Genomic DNA, 18,260 nt, shown 5'->3' on the forward strand with positions numbered 1-18,260 from the left:
TTTAAACTGCTTGGTGTCAAACAGCAACAACTGAGCATTAGGATACAGTCGTGCGTGGAATTATTTTGTCTATTATTATCTAATAATTGTCAATGCAGAACTCGAGGAAGAAAACCCAGGAGCTCAACAGGCTCTCAACAAGGATATAAACTACAAATCATGGGTTCCCAAAATTACCTTCATTCTTAGTTAGCCGTTAATATTACCTGACTTTCCTCAGATTCCACAGATACAGTTTTGTTATATATATATTTAAATTCCATATTTTCATTTTTGCTTGATTCATTTATTTTCCTGTAGCACCATTTAATTATATGAAAATTTACAAATTAGTGCTTGTTGAGTCCTCTTGTAGAAAGGCATTAGATCCTGTCATGGTGCGTGTAGTCACAGGGAAGCAGGATGTTAACACTTGGCCACGTCAGCCTTCTCGTGCTGACTGAAAAAGGAAAATATGCTGTTGTAAAAATATGTGATCAGACTGGAGTGTAGCAGCAGTGTACACACATCAGCAGTTTCTTTGCTGAGGGGCGTGGTGGACTAAACCAACTCTATTATAGGTCATTGTGCTGGTTTGGCACTGACATTCACAGTGTTGTATGTAGAGTTAAAAGCAGTCCGGCCAGGTGGTGGACAGGCTGTTTATCACTGTTAATACACTGATACTGTTTGTGTATTTATGGGGAAATATGACTCTATAAAGCCTGACAGGAAGAACAATTTGAAATGCTCGACAAATACAAAGATACAGCAAAAAAAAAAAAAAAGTCTTAACTCCTCTTTATAAAAAGATGTCACGTACTTTTTCATTTAAACTGAGTTCACTTAAGTGGAGTGAAAGGGGCTTTAGTTGTACTTCAGGACCACAACCATGTGCAATTTTCTGTGCTGACTAATAACACAGGAACGCGCAACAAGTATGAGACCAAAAGATTCCTACGAATATGAGGCAGAGAGCAGGGGGAGGATGCTGTGTGTCATTTCTTTAGGAGCAGCCACACAATTGTAATTGTGAATGAAATACTAGTAGTATGTTTCTGTCAAATCAAGTGGCACAAAGCACTTTGTGTCTGAGTGCACAACTTTAACCAAGTGGAATGAAACCGAAGCCACAATAATCTCTCAAAAAAGTTCTCAGAGAAATAGTAGTTATGTAAATTAAAGTCATTAATAATGTAATATCATAGATAACTAAATTACTTACTATGTGGACATTTCTTAGATCATAAATACAGATTGGACCTCACTATCACTGGAATAAATACGCATAAACTCCCAGCAGATTTTTCTGTAGGAGCTGCGATTAAAAACGCGCTGCTCATCGAGATGGTAACACTGTAACAGTCCAGAAACAAAGACACATTTTAGGACCCAAAATAAACTGCACAGGAACATCTTTTGGTTCCAGATCTACTGAATACTGGAAGGAAAGGCATACCGGAGAAACATATCTTACACAAAATGAGACCAATATCAAAACTATAATGAGGGACTGGTTTTCCTGGGAAAGTCTACATGCACGCTCACACCCTCTGCACACAAACGTCAAAGAGAGCGATGCACAATTACCTGAAAAATATCGTGTGCAAAATCCACGTGGTGGTGACGCTCACCCGTTCATACCTGTCAAGTCTCCCGTTTTGGCCGGGAAATTCCCGTATTTTTAAGTACAAAACTTGACAGGTATGTCACCCGTTAACTAAGACACACAGCTACACCACCGTAGCTCACGTCAGGCACCGTATTTAGTTCTCCAAACGTTGACGTTGGAATCTGCATAACTTGGTGAGTAGTCTGAGTCTGAGCGATAAGCTGCCGTTTCCGCTGAGCTGAGTGATCCGATGGACTGGAAGGAGCGTTTTTAAACCGGTGCTGTGTTTGTACCGCAGCTGATGGGCTGTGTGAGAGCGGTGACATTACCGTGTCCGTTAAATACACTGTATTACATAAATTAGCGGGCTTTTTTGTTCGTAGCATTTTCACCCAATAAATGATTAATTAAACAGAAATCTGAACAGCACAACTTTTTTTTTTTTTTTTTTTTTTGTGGCTCAAATGACAGCTGGGATAGGCCCCGCCCCGCTAGACCCTGAAAAGGATAAATGGATGGATGGATGGATGACATACAGTATACTGCCAAAACTATTCTGCCTTCAAACAGATATGAACCTGAGTAACATCCATCGTTAATCCAGAGGGTTTAATATGATGTGGGCCCACCCTCTGCATCTATAACAGCTTCAGCTGTTCTGGGAAGGCTTTCCACAGGTTTAGGAGTGTTTATGGGAATTTCTGACCATTCTTCCTGAAGCACATCTGTGAGGTCAGACACTGATGTTGGAGAGAAGGCCTGGCTCACAGTCTCCGCTCTAATCCATCCCAAAGGTGTTCTATCAGGCTGAGGTCAGGACTCTGTGCAAGTTCTTCCACACCAAACTGGCTCATCCATGTCTTTATGGAGCTGCTTTGTGCACTGGTGTGCAGTCATGTTGGAACAGGAAGGGGCCATCCCCAAACTGTTCCCATAAAGTTGAGAGCATCAAATTGTCCCAAATTTCTGAAGCATTGAGAGTTCCTTTCACTGTTACCCTTTTGCCTTTTACACTTTGTGTCATATAAAACCAGATATTTTCTTCCATAGGGATGGAAATTATGACGAGCATATTAAAACTATTCCTACATTTTATTTAATTGAAATAAATGAAATTGAGCTATAATAACTGTTTTCATTTTCAGCTGATTGCTGTTTGATTTCAGTGTTGTCTTTAAGTGTGCAGCTTTGACTCACCAACCGTGTGAATCTAACACAAGCAAATTCTGTATAATTTTATTATTGAACTGAATATCTGTACATTGGTGGTTATTATTACTGTGAACGTTTACCTTAATTTGTTTTTTTTTTTCTTTTTTTCCCAGGTGTCATGTGGCCCAACAACATTTAGGGGGAAGATAAACTAACTGGAAATGCTGAGTAGACAAAGCATAAGTAGCATATTTCCATTTTTTGGTAACATAGGAACTTTGGCAGTGACGTTGCAACTTGCAACCAAGGAAGTAGAACCTTTGCTTTACACAGTGGAGGGAGATCATTAGTGGAGCACCCACACAGTTGAAGAGTTTGATAAAAGGCTTTATACTTTAGGGGGAGGGGGGGGGGGGGGGGGGGGGGGGGGAGGAACCAGTTAGAAAGACAAGGGAAAGAAAGCAAAGGAGGAGGAGGAATGTTTTTTGTGTTCAGCAGAAAAAAGCAGTGGTCAAGATGTTTATGAACTTCCGCCGAATCCACAAGCGCCAGTGTGTTCAAGTGCTGACCACAGGTCTTCTGCTTTGTGTGGTGATGGTCTGGTGGGAGGAGGTGGACTATCATGTAATCAGCCACGTGAGATCCTTCACCTACCGCTACATGATCAACAGCTACGATTTTCTCAATTCTTCTTTTGCTATCAACGCCAGACGTCATTATGGAACTGTTGGTGTAATTGGTGGATTAGTGAACTATTCATACCTCATCAACCACCCAGAGAAATGCAAACGTGGAGACGGGGAAAGTTTCGATGACGTTTTTCTGCTTTTATTCGTGAAATCATCACCGGAGAACTTTAAGCAGCGCCAGGCCATCAGGGACACCTGGGGAAATGAGAGCTTCGTCTGGGCAGAACTGGGGGTGAACTTGAGGGTAGTGTTCGCCATCGGCGTTTATCCGAATGTGAAAGAGAGATATAAGGTCCAGACTGCGCTGCTGAAGGAGGATCACGTCTATGGAGACCTGATCCAGCAGAACTTTGCAGACACGTTTTATAACCTGACTACCAAACTGATCCTGCAGTTCCACTGGAGCCACATGTACTGCCCTCAGGCACACTTCCTCATGTCTGCAGATGATGACATCTTTGTCCATATGCCTAATTTGGTGAAGTACTTGCAGCATACCCACAGCAGCCAGTCAGGGGCTAAAAACCTGTGGGTGGGGCACGTTCACAGGGGATCTCCTCCAGTTCGCAATAAACAAAGCAAATATCACGTTCCCTATGATCTGTATCCCTGGCCAGCCTACCCAGACTACACTGCTGGAGCAGCGTATGTGGTTTCAGGGGATGTGGCTGCTAAGATTTACCAGGCGACTCTGCTGCTGACCTCCTCTGTGTACATTGACGATGTCTTCATGGGCATATGTGCCAAGACCATGGGGGTCTCTCCCCAGCACCATGTTTACTTTTCAGGGGAGGGAAAGGCTCCATACCACCCCTGCATTTATGACCACATGATCACATCACATGGTCATACCTCAGACGTGCGCTCACTGTGGCGGTCAGCAACAGAGTCCAGAAAAAATGGCCGCTCCAGAGGGTTTATGGGTAATCTTTACTGCATAGCAGTGAGAGTGATGATGCTGTGTCCGTATTACCCGAACACCTACTCCTGTACTGCTGCTTTTACATGAATGCTCTTTATGGGGTGCAAAGACTGTTTTAAATGATGGTACCTAACAGCACTAGTCTTCCAGTTTTATCATGTATTCATATCACATGTCACCTTTTGCTGTTGTGTGCTATGCTGACATGCTTAATGGGTTCTGTTTACATGCAGGCTTTTTTGTTTCTGTATAAAGACAACCGCAGTTCACAGTCACCTGTCAGCTGCTAGTTGGGTCTTATTCTATTGCAGAGTCTCAGGTTACTTATTGCTTGTTAAATATTATGAGTAAAGCACAGTGAATTTGAAGCTCTGCAGATGGGTGGAGTAACTGAGAATGTCCTGTCCAAAACATAGCAGTTACACACATGAATATTTTTGAATTGGATTATTTTTCTATGCTGGGGCAATTGCTCACATTGCTTTTCAGTTATTTACAGATACATAAGACGAGGGTATCAGGATAACTCTGAAATTTAAAGCCCAACATACTCATAATGCAGCTGCCAAGTGGGACCGGGCTGATTTTTGTTGGAAAACATTTTATTTTTAGGTGCCTTGATTATAACTTTGAGGTGGTACACTGGAGCAAATGTAGCTGAGGAGCACATCCATAAAGTCATATGTCATAAATAATCATTTAGCATGAATAATGTTTTTTTCACTCACATTAAGCCGATCAAGTGTATCACACATTAGGGTGTCCCAGATTGTGCTAAATTCCACCTAATGGATACATGTAACTCTGCTCTAGCGTGCATCGTTGTATTTTTAATGTAAGACACATCTGGTCTTTTGTTCATCTACATTCTGATGTTTTTAATCGCCGCTTCTTTCTCTTTCACTCGTTATTGTCTTTATCACCTCTGCTGCCCCCCCCAGAGCTGGTGTTGTGCCAAAAAGTGATTGCCAGAAAATGATTGCCCATATTTAAACTGTTGTAAATGACTTGCTGACCTATAATCTGTTAAAAATATGTCAAACATATCTCTCATGAATGATATCAAGTCATTTTGAGTAAGAAACCACATTTCTGTCACAAGGTAGAAGCTGCAATCAGTTTTTGGCAGCAACTTTTGTATATTCTTTATTTATCAGGGTAAAAACTGTGATTGGCCAGATTTTTAAAGAGATATGTGGCCAAGAGGGCAGCAGAAATCAGAACAAATATGACATTACACTCTATAAAGATATTTTCAGTGACCAAAGAGGACTGGATTTATTATAATGTGCGTGCAATAATGCAGAGTCATAAACATACTTGAATAACAGGTCATTTCTTCATTTTATATCTAAGCCCTTCATAAATCCTATTGACTACACTCTATTCATCAATATGAGCAAATACATTACACATAAAAGCACACAGAAACATCGAAAATCACTTTCTGGCAGACGACCACTTTTTGGCACAACAGCGGCCTGGGAAAGTTTCCTGGCTACAGTAGAAGCCTATCTTCACTCTCATCAAAATGCAAGAGGAAGTGATGTTGAATGAATGGGTGAGTGTGTGCACACTTTTTATTGGCACTGTATTTCCTAAAAAAACATAAACAACACAGGCTGTTGGCTATAAATGGCTAACACTGCCCAGTCATAGCGCTCATATGTAACGTGCTAATGCCAATATGTGACCCACTCGCCACTGGGACACAAACTTCAATACAAGAGCAGTAAATTTAGGCCAGAGTAATGAGTAATATCACAAACTAACCACCTCCTATTACCAGTTTTAATTCACCTTTTATATAAATATATTTTTATAAATATGTAACTATGCATACTTCTGAGTATGCAGTACCTTCGTGGCCCACACTTTGGGAACCACTGCTCTAGTGAAACGGTAATGTCCAAAGAGTAAAACTTTCCACGTGTGATAAATCATCGTAATCCGTAATATGGTTTAGAGTTTGGACAGGTTGATGAGTGAGGCGCTGGGTTTTGAATAGGCAGTTCGCCTGTTTTCGTTCTGACGTTACTGTGAATTTACTCGTGTGATTATTAAAAGGATTGCGTTGTTGAGAAGTTCACTTCTGGTCTAAACTCATCTTTTAGACTTATGGTCTCAAGCGCTCATGCAGAAGCCGTAGTTTTAGTGGCTACAAGCTGCGTAGTCTTTGGGACAGCGGAGCACTGATGTTCCTCAAATTTTTTATTTTTTTTCTGGTTGGGGTCATGTGCACACTGACACCAAACGTTGCAACAGCTTCCTGCAGCATTTCCTGTGATGACATGATGGTTCTAGATGTTATTTATTTGTTTGTTTAAAGTCTGCAGCATTTGTAGAATTTATTTCTAACTCTTCCATTGTTCTCAGCATGATGATGTAGCACACTGAAATATCTGAGATAAGAGCACGGCCCGGAGAGGTTTCCCAAATTCGGTCACTCACTATGGCCAAATTAATAATTAGTGCCAAATAATATGAAACGTGTCTAATTTTATGCATTTCATTTTTTATGTGACTGTTCTTTTATTACTTTATTTATTTCAGTTGTGAAAATGCAATGTTAAGTTTTGTGTGTCATTTCTTTGAGTTTATTAATGGACGCTTTTAATTGAGGATAAGTTTACCATGTGATGTACTTATTATTTTACATGAATGTAAATAATGTATCTGCTCTTGAGATGACAATGATTGCAGTGGAAAGAAAATAAATAAAATCCAGCAGCACCGAGCTCTTCTCCATTATTCTGTGTTTGCCTTCAGCGTGCTGAGCCTAAATATTAGTTTAACTCACAGGTATTTGGGCACAATTACGGTCACTACCTCCAGTTAGTTTAAAGGCAAATCAGTGGTTTAACGGGTCAACTTTCACAAGCTGGAAGTAGAATAGGAGACGTGCTGCATTCAGAAGTGAAACTTGATTTTATAAAGATGGAAAGAAAAAGTGAAATCCAGAAAATAATAATGAAAAAAAAACTGCACCATCAGAAATAATTCCTCCCAAGCTCAGTTCATGTGCTTGTGAAGAGTAGAGCACACTGCACATACATTTCACGTCATAGAATTAACTGCAGCTGTAAAAGCTGTGCTCCTGTTATAACCTCAGATCTTGTTTCCTGGTCAGGAATACGTATGACATCATCTGCCCTTACCTCCGTCTGCTGGATAGACTTTCCTCAGTCTCATTTGTCACAACAACATGGGTGGAGCCTCCTTGGCTTTCCTCGTGCATGACCTCAATCTGTGAAGCACAAACACACACATGCCTTTAAATAAACTGAATCAGTTTTATTTGTGCAGCCCCCTCATCACAGCAACAAATCATCTCCAGGTACTTTATAATATCAGAGAGAAAATGACAGTGATCACTTGGCAGCGGTAGGGACGCAGCTATCAGTGGCTGGCATATGATGGATGTCCTTTTCCAGAAGAATATTACATCCATCAGTATTATCACTGAATAGTTTTTTTCTTGTGGAAGTGATGCTTAAGAAGCACCGTTTCACAGAGGGACACGTGTTTGCTGTGCACGTACGCTGAAAAATCCATGACCTCATTAAACATTCAAAGGCTACAGACTGTGGTGTGTAACATGACCAGAAGAGTTTGATCTTTTGGCATCGGGCCTTCAGGAAGCTTGTGTCACAGAATAAATGTTATCAGTGATAACTGTACAAGAATTTAAATGTTAAAACTTGTGACCAATCTGCCCTGTACTAGTGGGACTAAAGATAACATGATGAAAAAGCTCTTTCCACATTTATACCACTGCTGTTGACATTTTTTTTTTTTAACTCAGAAGTACTAAAATTAAAAAATGATGAAATCTAAATTTAGACATGCTGTCGTAAACAGCCCAGCGAGGCGGCAGAGCCGACTGCTGCTCATGTGCTCCGGTCTGTGTGAGACTGGCACTGATTCGGTGGGAAAGCGGTCACAGACAGCTGCTCTGTGTTATTTGGAGATGAGCAGAACTTTAAATGCTTTTTAGTGTTGCAGCACAGTCCAAGGACGTTACCGTGATGCCTCCCTTTGCCTTGCGTATGTTCTTCTTCTTGTTGAGGTCAGCTTCAGCTTGCTGCTTGTTGGAATTATCGGAAGCTCTGCGAGCGAGAGCTGAAATAAGACGACAGGACAGCGGTAACTTGGATTATTTCTTACTTCAGAGTTTGTGTTGCTTTTGTTGTTTGCAGTCTTTGCATTAGTTCGGATCAATTTAACTCTTGTGTGTGTTGGAAAAGCTTACAGTTCAGGGCTTGTTTAAACATCTTCATCATAAAGATCTAACTTACGCTGTTGGCTCCCTGCACTCCTGGGGGTGTTCTTTACCGAAGGCCGTTTGGGGGAGGACTCAGGCCGTGGGGCAACAGGCTGGATAGGCCTTGTCTGTTTAGCTGACAGTCTCTTTAGACTCACATGCCGCTTTTCAAACATTTCCTGAACATCTTCCAGTCTCTTCAGTGCCTTCAGCACACTACCCTGCAGGTAAAAAGCTCAACATCAACTCTAGTCCTCATCACTTTTGCAACAGAACGTCCTACAAAGTAACGTGTGTCTGTACTGTACCTTGATATCCTCTGACAGGGCAACCTCGTACTGATTGTGGAGATTCCTCAGTTCAGTCAATTGGTTCTTTTCCGCCGACTCCAGAAAGCGTTGGATGTCTGTCAGTGCTGACTCTGCCCCCTCCTGTGATTGACACTTATCCACAGCCTGGGATGCCAGCAGGTAGATGCCAGACTCACACCACTGGTTAACCTACATGCAGGAAAAAGCCAAACAAGTTCAAACTGGTCAAGGAATTTTAGAACACATCATCGCCCCTTCTCATACGGTCTCACGGGGTAAAACAGTCCTGGGTTTGGGTGGTAGGAGGAAAAAAAATGTGAGTGAAATACCAACTGGGCCTATAAACACACAAATCCAGTAGGTTGTTGTGTGGGTAATAAAATCCTCAACGGTTCATCAGCTATGCCCAACTCCTGCTTAGGTTGTCAGTGTTCTAACATCCCCTCTGCAGCTCTGTGGGTGAATTGGTAACACACAGCAGACTGCTCAGAACCAAGGAAGCAGTTAATCTGTGTCAAACTGAAAGTGAGCGCACTTTGTCCAGCAGGAATAAGACTATAATAATCAATAGATTGTGACTTTCACATTTAAACATGTTGAAATTATCATTAACATTGCAGTATTTGGTGAAGGACTGATCAGTGCGTCACTGGATGTGTCCACAGTGATGAGCCCACACCTTCCTCTCACGCAGTAACAAATACAGCTGCCGGCTCTTCTTTGTGGAACGTTGAATCGCAGGTGAAATAGTGCAAGTAGTTCTCAAATAATTTTAAAGTATCTAAACATGTTCACTCTTTATGACAATGAAGTAATCTTGAAATTAAAGTTGTGCATCAGCAGCTGTTAATTCACAGGGGGAAATACTTGGATTAACTAAAGTAATTATGTTTTACAGCAGCAGGAAGGAGCTATCCAAAACAAAACAACAACAACAACAAAAAAACAATAAAGCTTCAGCACTCTGCAATCCAAACCCTAAACGGCAGTGACACAGTCTCAGGGAACATGTTGACAACGTTTATCAAAGAGATTTTTGCAGCTGCACATTCAGTTGGTAGAGACAAAAAAGAGCTTAAAGCGGACTGACTCACATACTGCATTACATGACTTTAAATGTCTGATTGTGTTGGCTGCTGTCTGCTGGGTGCATAAAGCCCAGCCTGTCTGGCAGGTTTTACAATCAGAATTATGATCTGAATGGACTGCTGTGTCAAACGTATTTTCAAAGGTGAGCTCCATAGATTGTCTATAGGCTCCTCATTAGTAATTTATTTTACTTTTATTTAATTAATTAATTTATGTTTCGTTCACATTGTGGCATTGCCATCATTTTATAAACAATGATACAGATCCGCAATGATCCGCAGACCCCCCTCAAGACCAATGAAGACCCAAGGCTGTGACTTTATAAAATGTAAATGTGTCAGTGAGGTTTTACAACATATTCCATTATCCCACTGTTACTGTTTCTAGCCACATTAATGCTATGGCTCTGGACTGATTTATATCAGATTTATATCATCAGATATCGGAAGGATTGATAAACGTAACTTTCCAAAAGAACTTCTTGTCTTGGTGAAACAGATTCATCAGACTTCATTTGGCTTGTCATGAGTCAATCTTTGGACTTTTTTGAATGAACACATGAACTGACAGATGATCCCAAATGCAGAACATCACATTTCTGGTCATGTGTGAATGTGCACAGCTCATATCGTATCCATACCTTATCAATGCCCTGGCGTATCTTCAGAGATTTGGACAAGACATCTGTCTTTTTCTTGGCCTCATTGCTGAAGTCATCACAGACACGCCGGAGCTCGACACATTTGGGTCGGATAGAGTCCACGGCATAGTGGTTGCTCTGGATCAGCTGGTCACCATGCAGTGCGTGAAGCTGGGCCTTTTCCAGTGTGGGCTGGAAGAAATTCATGACACATTAAATTGTGCAAACAAAATTTCCAGGGCATCCACAGTGTAACTCTAGTGTAACTCTACAGCTCTGCTAAGGTTACTGATGATAGAGAAATGCTTAAAAAATGAAAATAATTCAGTTTGATTTAATAACATTACATTTTGGGGAGTTTTGTGCGTGTAACTGATAACAAACCTGTGCTTTCTCCTCCAGTGTTTTCAGCTCCTTTAGCAATTGTTCAACTCTGGCCACACAATCCCCAGTGTCTGATATACTGTTCAAAGTGCCCATCAAACTGTCGAGAGACACTTTGACCTGATCACCCAAAGAGGGGACAGAGACAGAGACAAGGCAACATTATTAGTCATTTACGCTGCTAATGTGGGACAAAACATTTAGTTTATGTAAATCTTTTTTTTTTAATAAGCACAGCTTAAACATTAGTGGTGGCTGTGTTTTCACTATTGGTCAGCAGGGGGCAGTGGTGCTTTATTTCTGCCCAGATTGCATTGGACATATTATCCTGTTTCTACAAATAACTAACACATACGCAACAGCACACACAGTCCACAGTTGTTACATGTTTAGTGTAATGAAAATAAATTGATTCTGATTCTGATTCAGTTCATAGATAATATCTTAATTAGTGCCATATGTGTTTTAACTGCATCATTTACAGCACTATACTCTCTTTGAATTAAATTATGAATTAAATAAATGAATAACTTACATAAACATGCCATATAAGAACAAACATTGTTAGAAATGTAGAGGATACAGACTCATTATACTATGCTGAAATAAGACACATGACACTTAACTTTCCACTGGACAACCTGCAGCAGGATAGATGGAAAAAAAAAAAAAAAAACCAACCCAAAGGCTGAACTGCAAAGACCGCCAAGAAGGCGGAGGGACAGACAGACAGACCTCACCTCTCTGAAGTCCTGTTCAAAGTGACGCAGCTGCAGGCACTGCTCCAGTTTCAGATGATGTTTGCTCCAGAACTGTTCAAAGGCGTTTTCTGTCTCATCTAGCTGGGCCAGAAGCCTGAAACACAGAGCAGGCATTTCATTACATACATAATGAGAACTGCTACATGGCTGCTCAAAAATACATAAAGATATACTGAATAATGTTATATAATATACAGCCCCAGTCGAAAGTTTGGACACACTGTGTCCAAACTTTCGACTGGTGCTGTGTGAGGGAGTCTTTGGTGCTTGTCACCTTTCCACAGTAGTTTGGTTCTCCATCTCATCGGGGTTCAGTTCCTGATTCTCTGACTTGGCTGCCTGATCCTTGATACAACTATACAAGGTGGTACCTTGCTTCACAGCAAGCCTCAGTTCATCCTGATTCACAGGAACAAAAGCATTGCAGACATTAATATCATAGACCAATGTTTGTAAACGCGTGTAAGTTCCTGTTTCAGCAGAAATATCAAATCTGTATCAGGTGTGTTACCGGGTTAAACACAGCTAACATTTTGCATTTATGAACGATAGTCAAAAATTAGGCAGGCTCTGCTGGGAGACTTGTAGATAAAGTGATGCAGGATATGCAACAGCTTGCAAAGCAAACATCATAGTATGCATAACCGTGACACCTCGAGATGAATGTGTCTTATGTTATTAAGTATGTGGCTGAATGATTCAGCTGAACCAGGCATGTCTCCCAGCATGGAAATGAAAACCTGGTGAAAAACAGCTGAACAGAAATTACGGGCACTTTGATTCGCTCTGAAAATAACAATGTATATATATATATATATATATATATATATATATATATATATATATATATATGTGTGTGTGTGTGTGTGTGAACAGGAAGTTAAAAAAGTAATTATCAAGATATACTGGAGACAGTATCCGTGTCAGTGATTTTTTAAGGGAAGATTTAGCAGAGAGGGAAACAATAGCAACAAAAGAGACTGCTGACCCACTTCTCATGGTTATCAGTTAAATTTTGAACTCATTTCAGTGGAGTTTCTGTGACCTGTGGGCTTAATATTTATATTTTTAATTTTACATATTTAGACTTTGAACAGTTTTCTACTGATTAAAACCAAAGAAGCTTGAGGCCATCAAACCTTCAGCCCCCACTCAAGAAGAACCTAAATAAAGCAAATAAGAATCAAAGGTGTCAGAGCACAGCCAGCAGCTGTGAATGCCAAGAAGTTTCAAGATGTCCTAGTGTAAAAATATTTGTTGTGACTCGTGTGTGTGTGTGTGTGTGTGTGTATGTTAGTGTATTAAATGCGCCACATCACCTTGAGGTTATCGTGTTTGTCGTTGTGCGCTGTGAGGAGGTCTTTGGTGCACTGGACGTCGTTGGGCAGCTCTGTCTCTGACAGGTCTGTCCCAAACTTCTGTAACATCTGGGCTGTGGTTTTCACTGTCATGGCAAAGTTTTCTATGGCCTACAGAAACAGATCCACACGTTACTCAGCAGCTTTCTCTGACCTAACTCACCATAAAGCCGTCCAATCTGTTTTTACAGTTTGTTGAATCACTAGTCTTAATTTGGACACACTCACCTATTCATATGAGCGTATCCAAGCCTTTGACTGGTACTGTATATGCAGGATTGAATACCAAGTGTGTACTCACTGTGCGGTGGTGTATCCACTGACTGTGGGAGTATTCCAGGCTTCCTCCTAACTCCCGGGTCAGCTGGCTTTTATCCACATAGCCATGTAGGTCAGACAGAGAGTTCAGCATCACGATCTGCAAACACAGTGCATCGCTTTAACTGCTTTTGATGATTCCCTCCATTATTATTAAGTAAGGCCCAAAGTTTTTCTTTCACTAAAAATCGAGTTCACTTTAATCATATTTTTACTGTAAAAATGGCAGTGTAATAATTGCTGCATTACTGAGAGTGTAAGATCCTGTGTTATGGGAAAGAATGCAGTACAATGATCTCAGTGCTTGTGACGTGTTGTTACAGGGAAGCAGACGGTCTCACAGCCCGTATACAATACTAAACTCTTTGCTCAGTGTTGCTCAGTCCCCTAAAATGTAACACAATGCTTATTTTAACTAAAGTGTTGGTTGAAGGAACGCCTGGTTATGTTATACATTATGTCTAGTGCATTTTTAATATTTAAATAGGGTTAGATCTACACACGTGACTGCTGATTGGGTAACACTTCTGACACCTCTGACATGCCACCAAAGGAAAGGAAAGCTATGCCTATGTGCAGCTCATAAAAAAGTCTGCCTGAATCTTTATTTGTTTACTTTTTTCCCAAACTAGTTTTTGGACCCTTGCTGAACTTCGTTATTTTAAATATAAAACAAATGATCATGCAGTCATTTCATACATACATACATCCCATGGAAAATGTTGACTTTTTCAGCTTTGAACAAGCAAATACTTCATCCTACAAACTTAATAAAGCTGACATTAAATTGATATTTTGTTGACAAGTTGCAGTAATTTTTTTAATTTAAAAATAATAGGTACCTATCTCATCTTAAAGTTTATAAAATTAGAATCAGAGGTTCCAGATGAGTTGTTAACGATTGGACTCTCCTTAGGGAGTGACTGCCGTTTAAACCTCTGACTTCCATGAATTCCCACTTTATTGCAGTGGAGGGGTTTGTGTGCTCTGGTGGTCGTAGGAGCCGTGTTGTTGGGGGCAGTTTGCTCCTGGTAGGGTCTCCCATGGAAAACTGGTTCTAAATGAAGGGCCAGACTAACTGCAATTTGCAAGATCCTAATGGAAGAGATGGACTCACCAAGATTGGGGGCATGGCTCCAGATCCCACCCTGGAGCCACATCCAGGGGGCTACCATCTGGTAGCTGGGGTTTAGCTCACAGGGCCCAACCAGGCTAAGCCCAAATGAGCCACATGGGCCAAGTTTCTGATGGACCCACCACCCACAGGAGGGGCCACTGGGGTTTGGTACACTGTGGATCGGGCAGCGGTCTGAAAAGTGGTTTCATGTACATGGAACATCGCCTCTCTGGTGGGGAAGGAGTCCGATCTAGTCTCTGAGGCTGAGAAATACTGGCTAGATATAGCAGAGGCTTGACTCAACACACAGAGCTTGAGCTCTGGAACCAGTCTTCTAGAGAGGTTGGACTCTGTTCCACTTTGTATTTGCCCCTGTTGAAATGCAGAGAGCAGGGGTTGGTATATGTGCATCCCTCCATTCAGTGCCCAAATGTTGAGGTTTTCTGTAGTGCACAAGAGGGCTGCTTCCCTGTGCCTGGGAGCGGATCCTGACTGTGGTCGGCGCGTTTGTGTTAAACAACAGCTCAGAGTACTCGGCCTTCTTGTGGGGTCTGAGCGGGGTGTTTTGTTCAGAACACTCAGGTGAAGAAAGGAGCGGAGCAGTCAACTGATCACCACCTGGTGGTGAGTTGGATCAGGTGGAAGAAAACGTTGGACAGGTCTGGTGCATCCAAACATATGGTGAGTTTGCACTGGGAGCATCTGGCAGAGACCAAAATCTTCAACTCTAATCTCTGGCAGAGCTTCAACAGCATTCATCAGGGAGGAAGGGGACATTGAGTCTGAATGGACCATGTTCAGCTGTGTGGAGCTGCAAGGTGATTGGTGCCTGCCATGGCAGTAACCCCTGAACCAAATGGTGGAGAAGAGAGGTGAAGGAGCTGTCAAGATGAAGAAGCAGTCCTATTGAGCTTGGTTAGCTTGTGGGACTTAGGAAACAGCTGTCAGGTACCAGTAGGCCAAGTGGAGTGTGGCTTTGGCTTCAGCCAAGGTAAAAACTCAGGTGTGGAAGGTGTTTGGTGAGGCCGTGGAGCAAGAGGCCATAGGAGGAAGCTCTGGAGCAGACTCAGGACATGCTGGAGACATCTTCCAGCTGGCTTGGGAACTCTCACAACTTATGCAGTTTAAGGAATTATGCATGAAAAAAAAATCCTTTATGAGTTTTCAAGTACAGCATCTTTATCTGTTTGGTGTTTTCTCTTCCAGTATGTCAAAAAAGCCAACAATTACCATGGGAGTTACTTTTTTTGTCTCTCTTTCAGGTGTTTCTTTCTGACCCATGCGCTGACTCAGAATAAAACACCAGCATGCTTACCGGTACCTTCATTTTGAAGTCATCCTTGTGCAGTTTGATCCCTATGTCTGCTATATGCTTCTGGAAGAACCTGGATGGCCTAAGCACCAACACCAACTGAAGATTTCCTGGGAATGCCCCCTGAATGATATAACATATGAACTTGTAATAAGACACAAAACCCAGGCTACGTGTGTGTGCTTCTGGTATAAGATCACTTTATTACAGAAGCATGTGACAAAAGTTGTGTAAGCATTATGCATTTTATAATGAATGGTACTTTACCCCTGCAAATATTCACTCAGTAATTTTACACTCTACTGACTAAAATAGACACATTTTCTGAAAAGGTTTTGACAGCAGAGGGGCATGCTGGGAAATATATCACTTGTACTTCCTGACCTTGCTCCCTGTCATTTGTGCAAAATGCCCGCAAACGTGTGGACGTTACAATGCAACAATATGTTTTTTGGTGAGTGTCTTGTTGAGTAGTCAGCCGGCGCAGCTGCATTTTAAATGATGTTCAGCAAGCAAAGTGAAAAAGTGTTCAAAAGAGGAAGGAGAGAAGAGAGCAGGGTGAGCGTACCACCAGGACTTTGGACCTGAGCAGTGCTGTCAGTGAATTTGCTGAGTGCAAAGCCTGAAAGATGAAGTTCTGATGAGTAAGTAGTTTGTGTTTTTGTAAAGTATTGAAACATTGTTACCACTGATGTGTTGAAAATAGGAACTCTTACTGTGATATTTGCGTGATAAATCTAGAAGATGGTCCACTGGAAATAATTGTTGAATGAGGAATTCTATAAATGAGTGATGCATCCGGTCAGTCTGTGAAGATCTGTGGTTAATGTTCCAGGTGTACAGACATTAGAGCTGTCTTCATGCTACTTTAGCAGGGCAAACTCTGTTTGGGGCTTGTGGCAGCTTAGCTGAAGAATGGTTTGAGGTTATAGGATAAGCTAACATGAGTCCATGCCCCCCCACCTCTGACTGTGACTGCTGTCCATGGTGCTAATCAAAAGCTGGAATGATGCTATTGATTATTGGTATATAATAGTATTTTTGCTATTATTATTTACTGTGTGTGTGTGTGTGTGTGTGTGTGTGTGTGTGTGTGTGTGTGTGTGTGTGTGTGTGTGTGTGTGTGTGTGTGTGTGAGAGAGAGAGAGAGATAGAGAGAGACAGAGAGAGAGAGATGCTGCATTTGCTCTGGAACAACGATACAGTAAGGGCCCATATCTGCTCCAGGGCCTATCACAGGGTTGTTACACGTGTATAGGGAGGATAATCACTTTAAAAAAGAAAAACTGGATCTCTATACAGAAGTCCTTGTACATATTTATATGGTGGTTTAAGTATTTCAGAGAACTTACAGCGATCCTAGATAGCGACGCCTTTACTGAGCTCCATTTGTCCTTCCTCCGGTCAATGATGATAATGAAGCCAATGCTGGCAGCATCCAGGCTGGAGACACGAGGAAAAAATGGGAAGTTATAAATCATGCTAATCCAGTTCCCAAGGGTTTAGTGCTCCTGAAAATGCAGAACACAAATGTTTTGCATATTACAAGGAATACACAAGTGGTTACACCACTGAGCATAATTTCCAGAAATGCTCATGATATTATTGGTGAGATGAAAAAATGATTTAAGTTTAACCCAGACAAGCCTTAAAAATGACAGTCACACTGTTACATAAACTTGCATGAAGTCTGCTGTTAACAGGATTTATTTGGAATATTTTACCCATCATCCATCCTGTTCCACTTATCCTTGGGGGGGGGGGGGGGGGGGGGCATATTACATTAATTATACTTTGTACGGTTTCGTGGAATAACTTTCAAGCAGATGTCACAAACGGGGCCACACAGCCATGACAAAAGAAGGGAGATACACACAAATACCAATTAAAATTCAATTTAAGTTCTTTCCTTGTTTATTTTAAATGAAATAAATTAATTATATTTCAGTACAGTAGATATCTTTCTGAAAGTGCTGTAACAAGGCTTTGATCATGTGGGTGTGGGATGGTTTTGAATAGAATTTTATCTTTATTATCTTTGTCCTTATTAGTTTTATGTGTATGTGAGTATTCATACCTGGGGATGCTGGTCAGGTAAGTTACTACATTGAGGAAATCTTCCTCTGGCACTTCACTGAAGCCTGAGTACTCCGGGAAAGTGATGATGGGGGCACCATCGTTCCCTCGCCCTCCTGCAGCACAGAGAAACAAACATCCACTGTTATTCCTTTAAGCAACAATTCTACTGCAAGACAATTTATCATTTAATTACTTGAGGGAATATGCAATGCAGACATCTTTTAAAAAAATTTCATTACAGATGTTTGAAGTTGTGTTTCATTTTATCTGAAA

At 41.3% G+C, this 18,260-nt stretch overlaps 2 protein-coding genes across 4 annotated transcripts in view; one reads left to right on the top strand and one right to left on the bottom strand.

Moving 5' to 3' along the window:
* The window catches only part of mcf2l2 (MCF.2 cell line derived transforming sequence-like 2), a 99,765-nt gene that overhangs the window by 51,086 nt on the left and 30,419 nt on the right, over positions 1–18,260 (bottom strand). For all 3 annotated transcript variants that reach the window (XM_030726699.1, XM_030726701.1, XM_030726700.1), the window contains exons 3-15: positions 17,986–18,100; positions 17,261–17,351; positions 15,912–16,031; positions 13,463–13,579; positions 13,123–13,272; positions 12,078–12,202; positions 11,783–11,897; positions 11,043–11,162; positions 10,659–10,850; positions 8,927–9,118; positions 8,653–8,839; positions 8,379–8,476; positions 7,513–7,601 (exon numbers count right to left, since the gene is read on the bottom strand). In XM_030726699.1, coding sequence (XP_030582559.1) covers positions 7,513–7,601; positions 8,379–8,476; positions 8,653–8,839; positions 8,927–9,118; positions 10,659–10,850; positions 11,043–11,162; positions 11,783–11,897; positions 12,078–12,202; positions 13,123–13,272; positions 13,463–13,579; positions 15,912–16,031; positions 17,261–17,351; positions 17,986–18,100 — 1,711 coding nt within the window. The remainder of the gene's footprint in view (positions 1–7,512; positions 7,602–8,378; positions 8,477–8,652; positions 8,840–8,926; positions 9,119–10,658; positions 10,851–11,042; positions 11,163–11,782; positions 11,898–12,077; positions 12,203–13,122; positions 13,273–13,462; positions 13,580–15,911; positions 16,032–17,260; positions 17,352–17,985; positions 18,101–18,260) is intronic.
* b3gnt5a (UDP-GlcNAc:betaGal beta-1,3-N-acetylglucosaminyltransferase 5a) lies at positions 3,243–5,364 on the top strand. Its single transcript, XM_030726702.1, has one exon. It carries the CDS (start codon positions 3,260–3,262, stop codon positions 4,439–4,441), a length of 1,182 nt encoding a protein of 393 aa, XP_030582562.1. The 5' UTR covers positions 3,243–3,259; the 3' UTR covers positions 4,442–5,364.

The sequence above is a fragment of the Archocentrus centrarchus genome, chromosome 4 (genome assembly GCF_007364275.1).
Source record: "Archocentrus centrarchus isolate MPI-CPG fArcCen1 chromosome 4, fArcCen1, whole genome shotgun sequence".
NCBI lineage: Eukaryota > Metazoa > Chordata > Actinopteri > Cichliformes > Cichlidae > Archocentrus > Archocentrus centrarchus.

Excerpts from the sequence above, each read along its gene's own strand:
- b3gnt5a (XM_030726702.1), top strand. The coding sequence starts at position 3,260 with ATGTTTATGAACTTCCGCCGAATCCACAAGCGCCAGTGTGTTCAAGTG.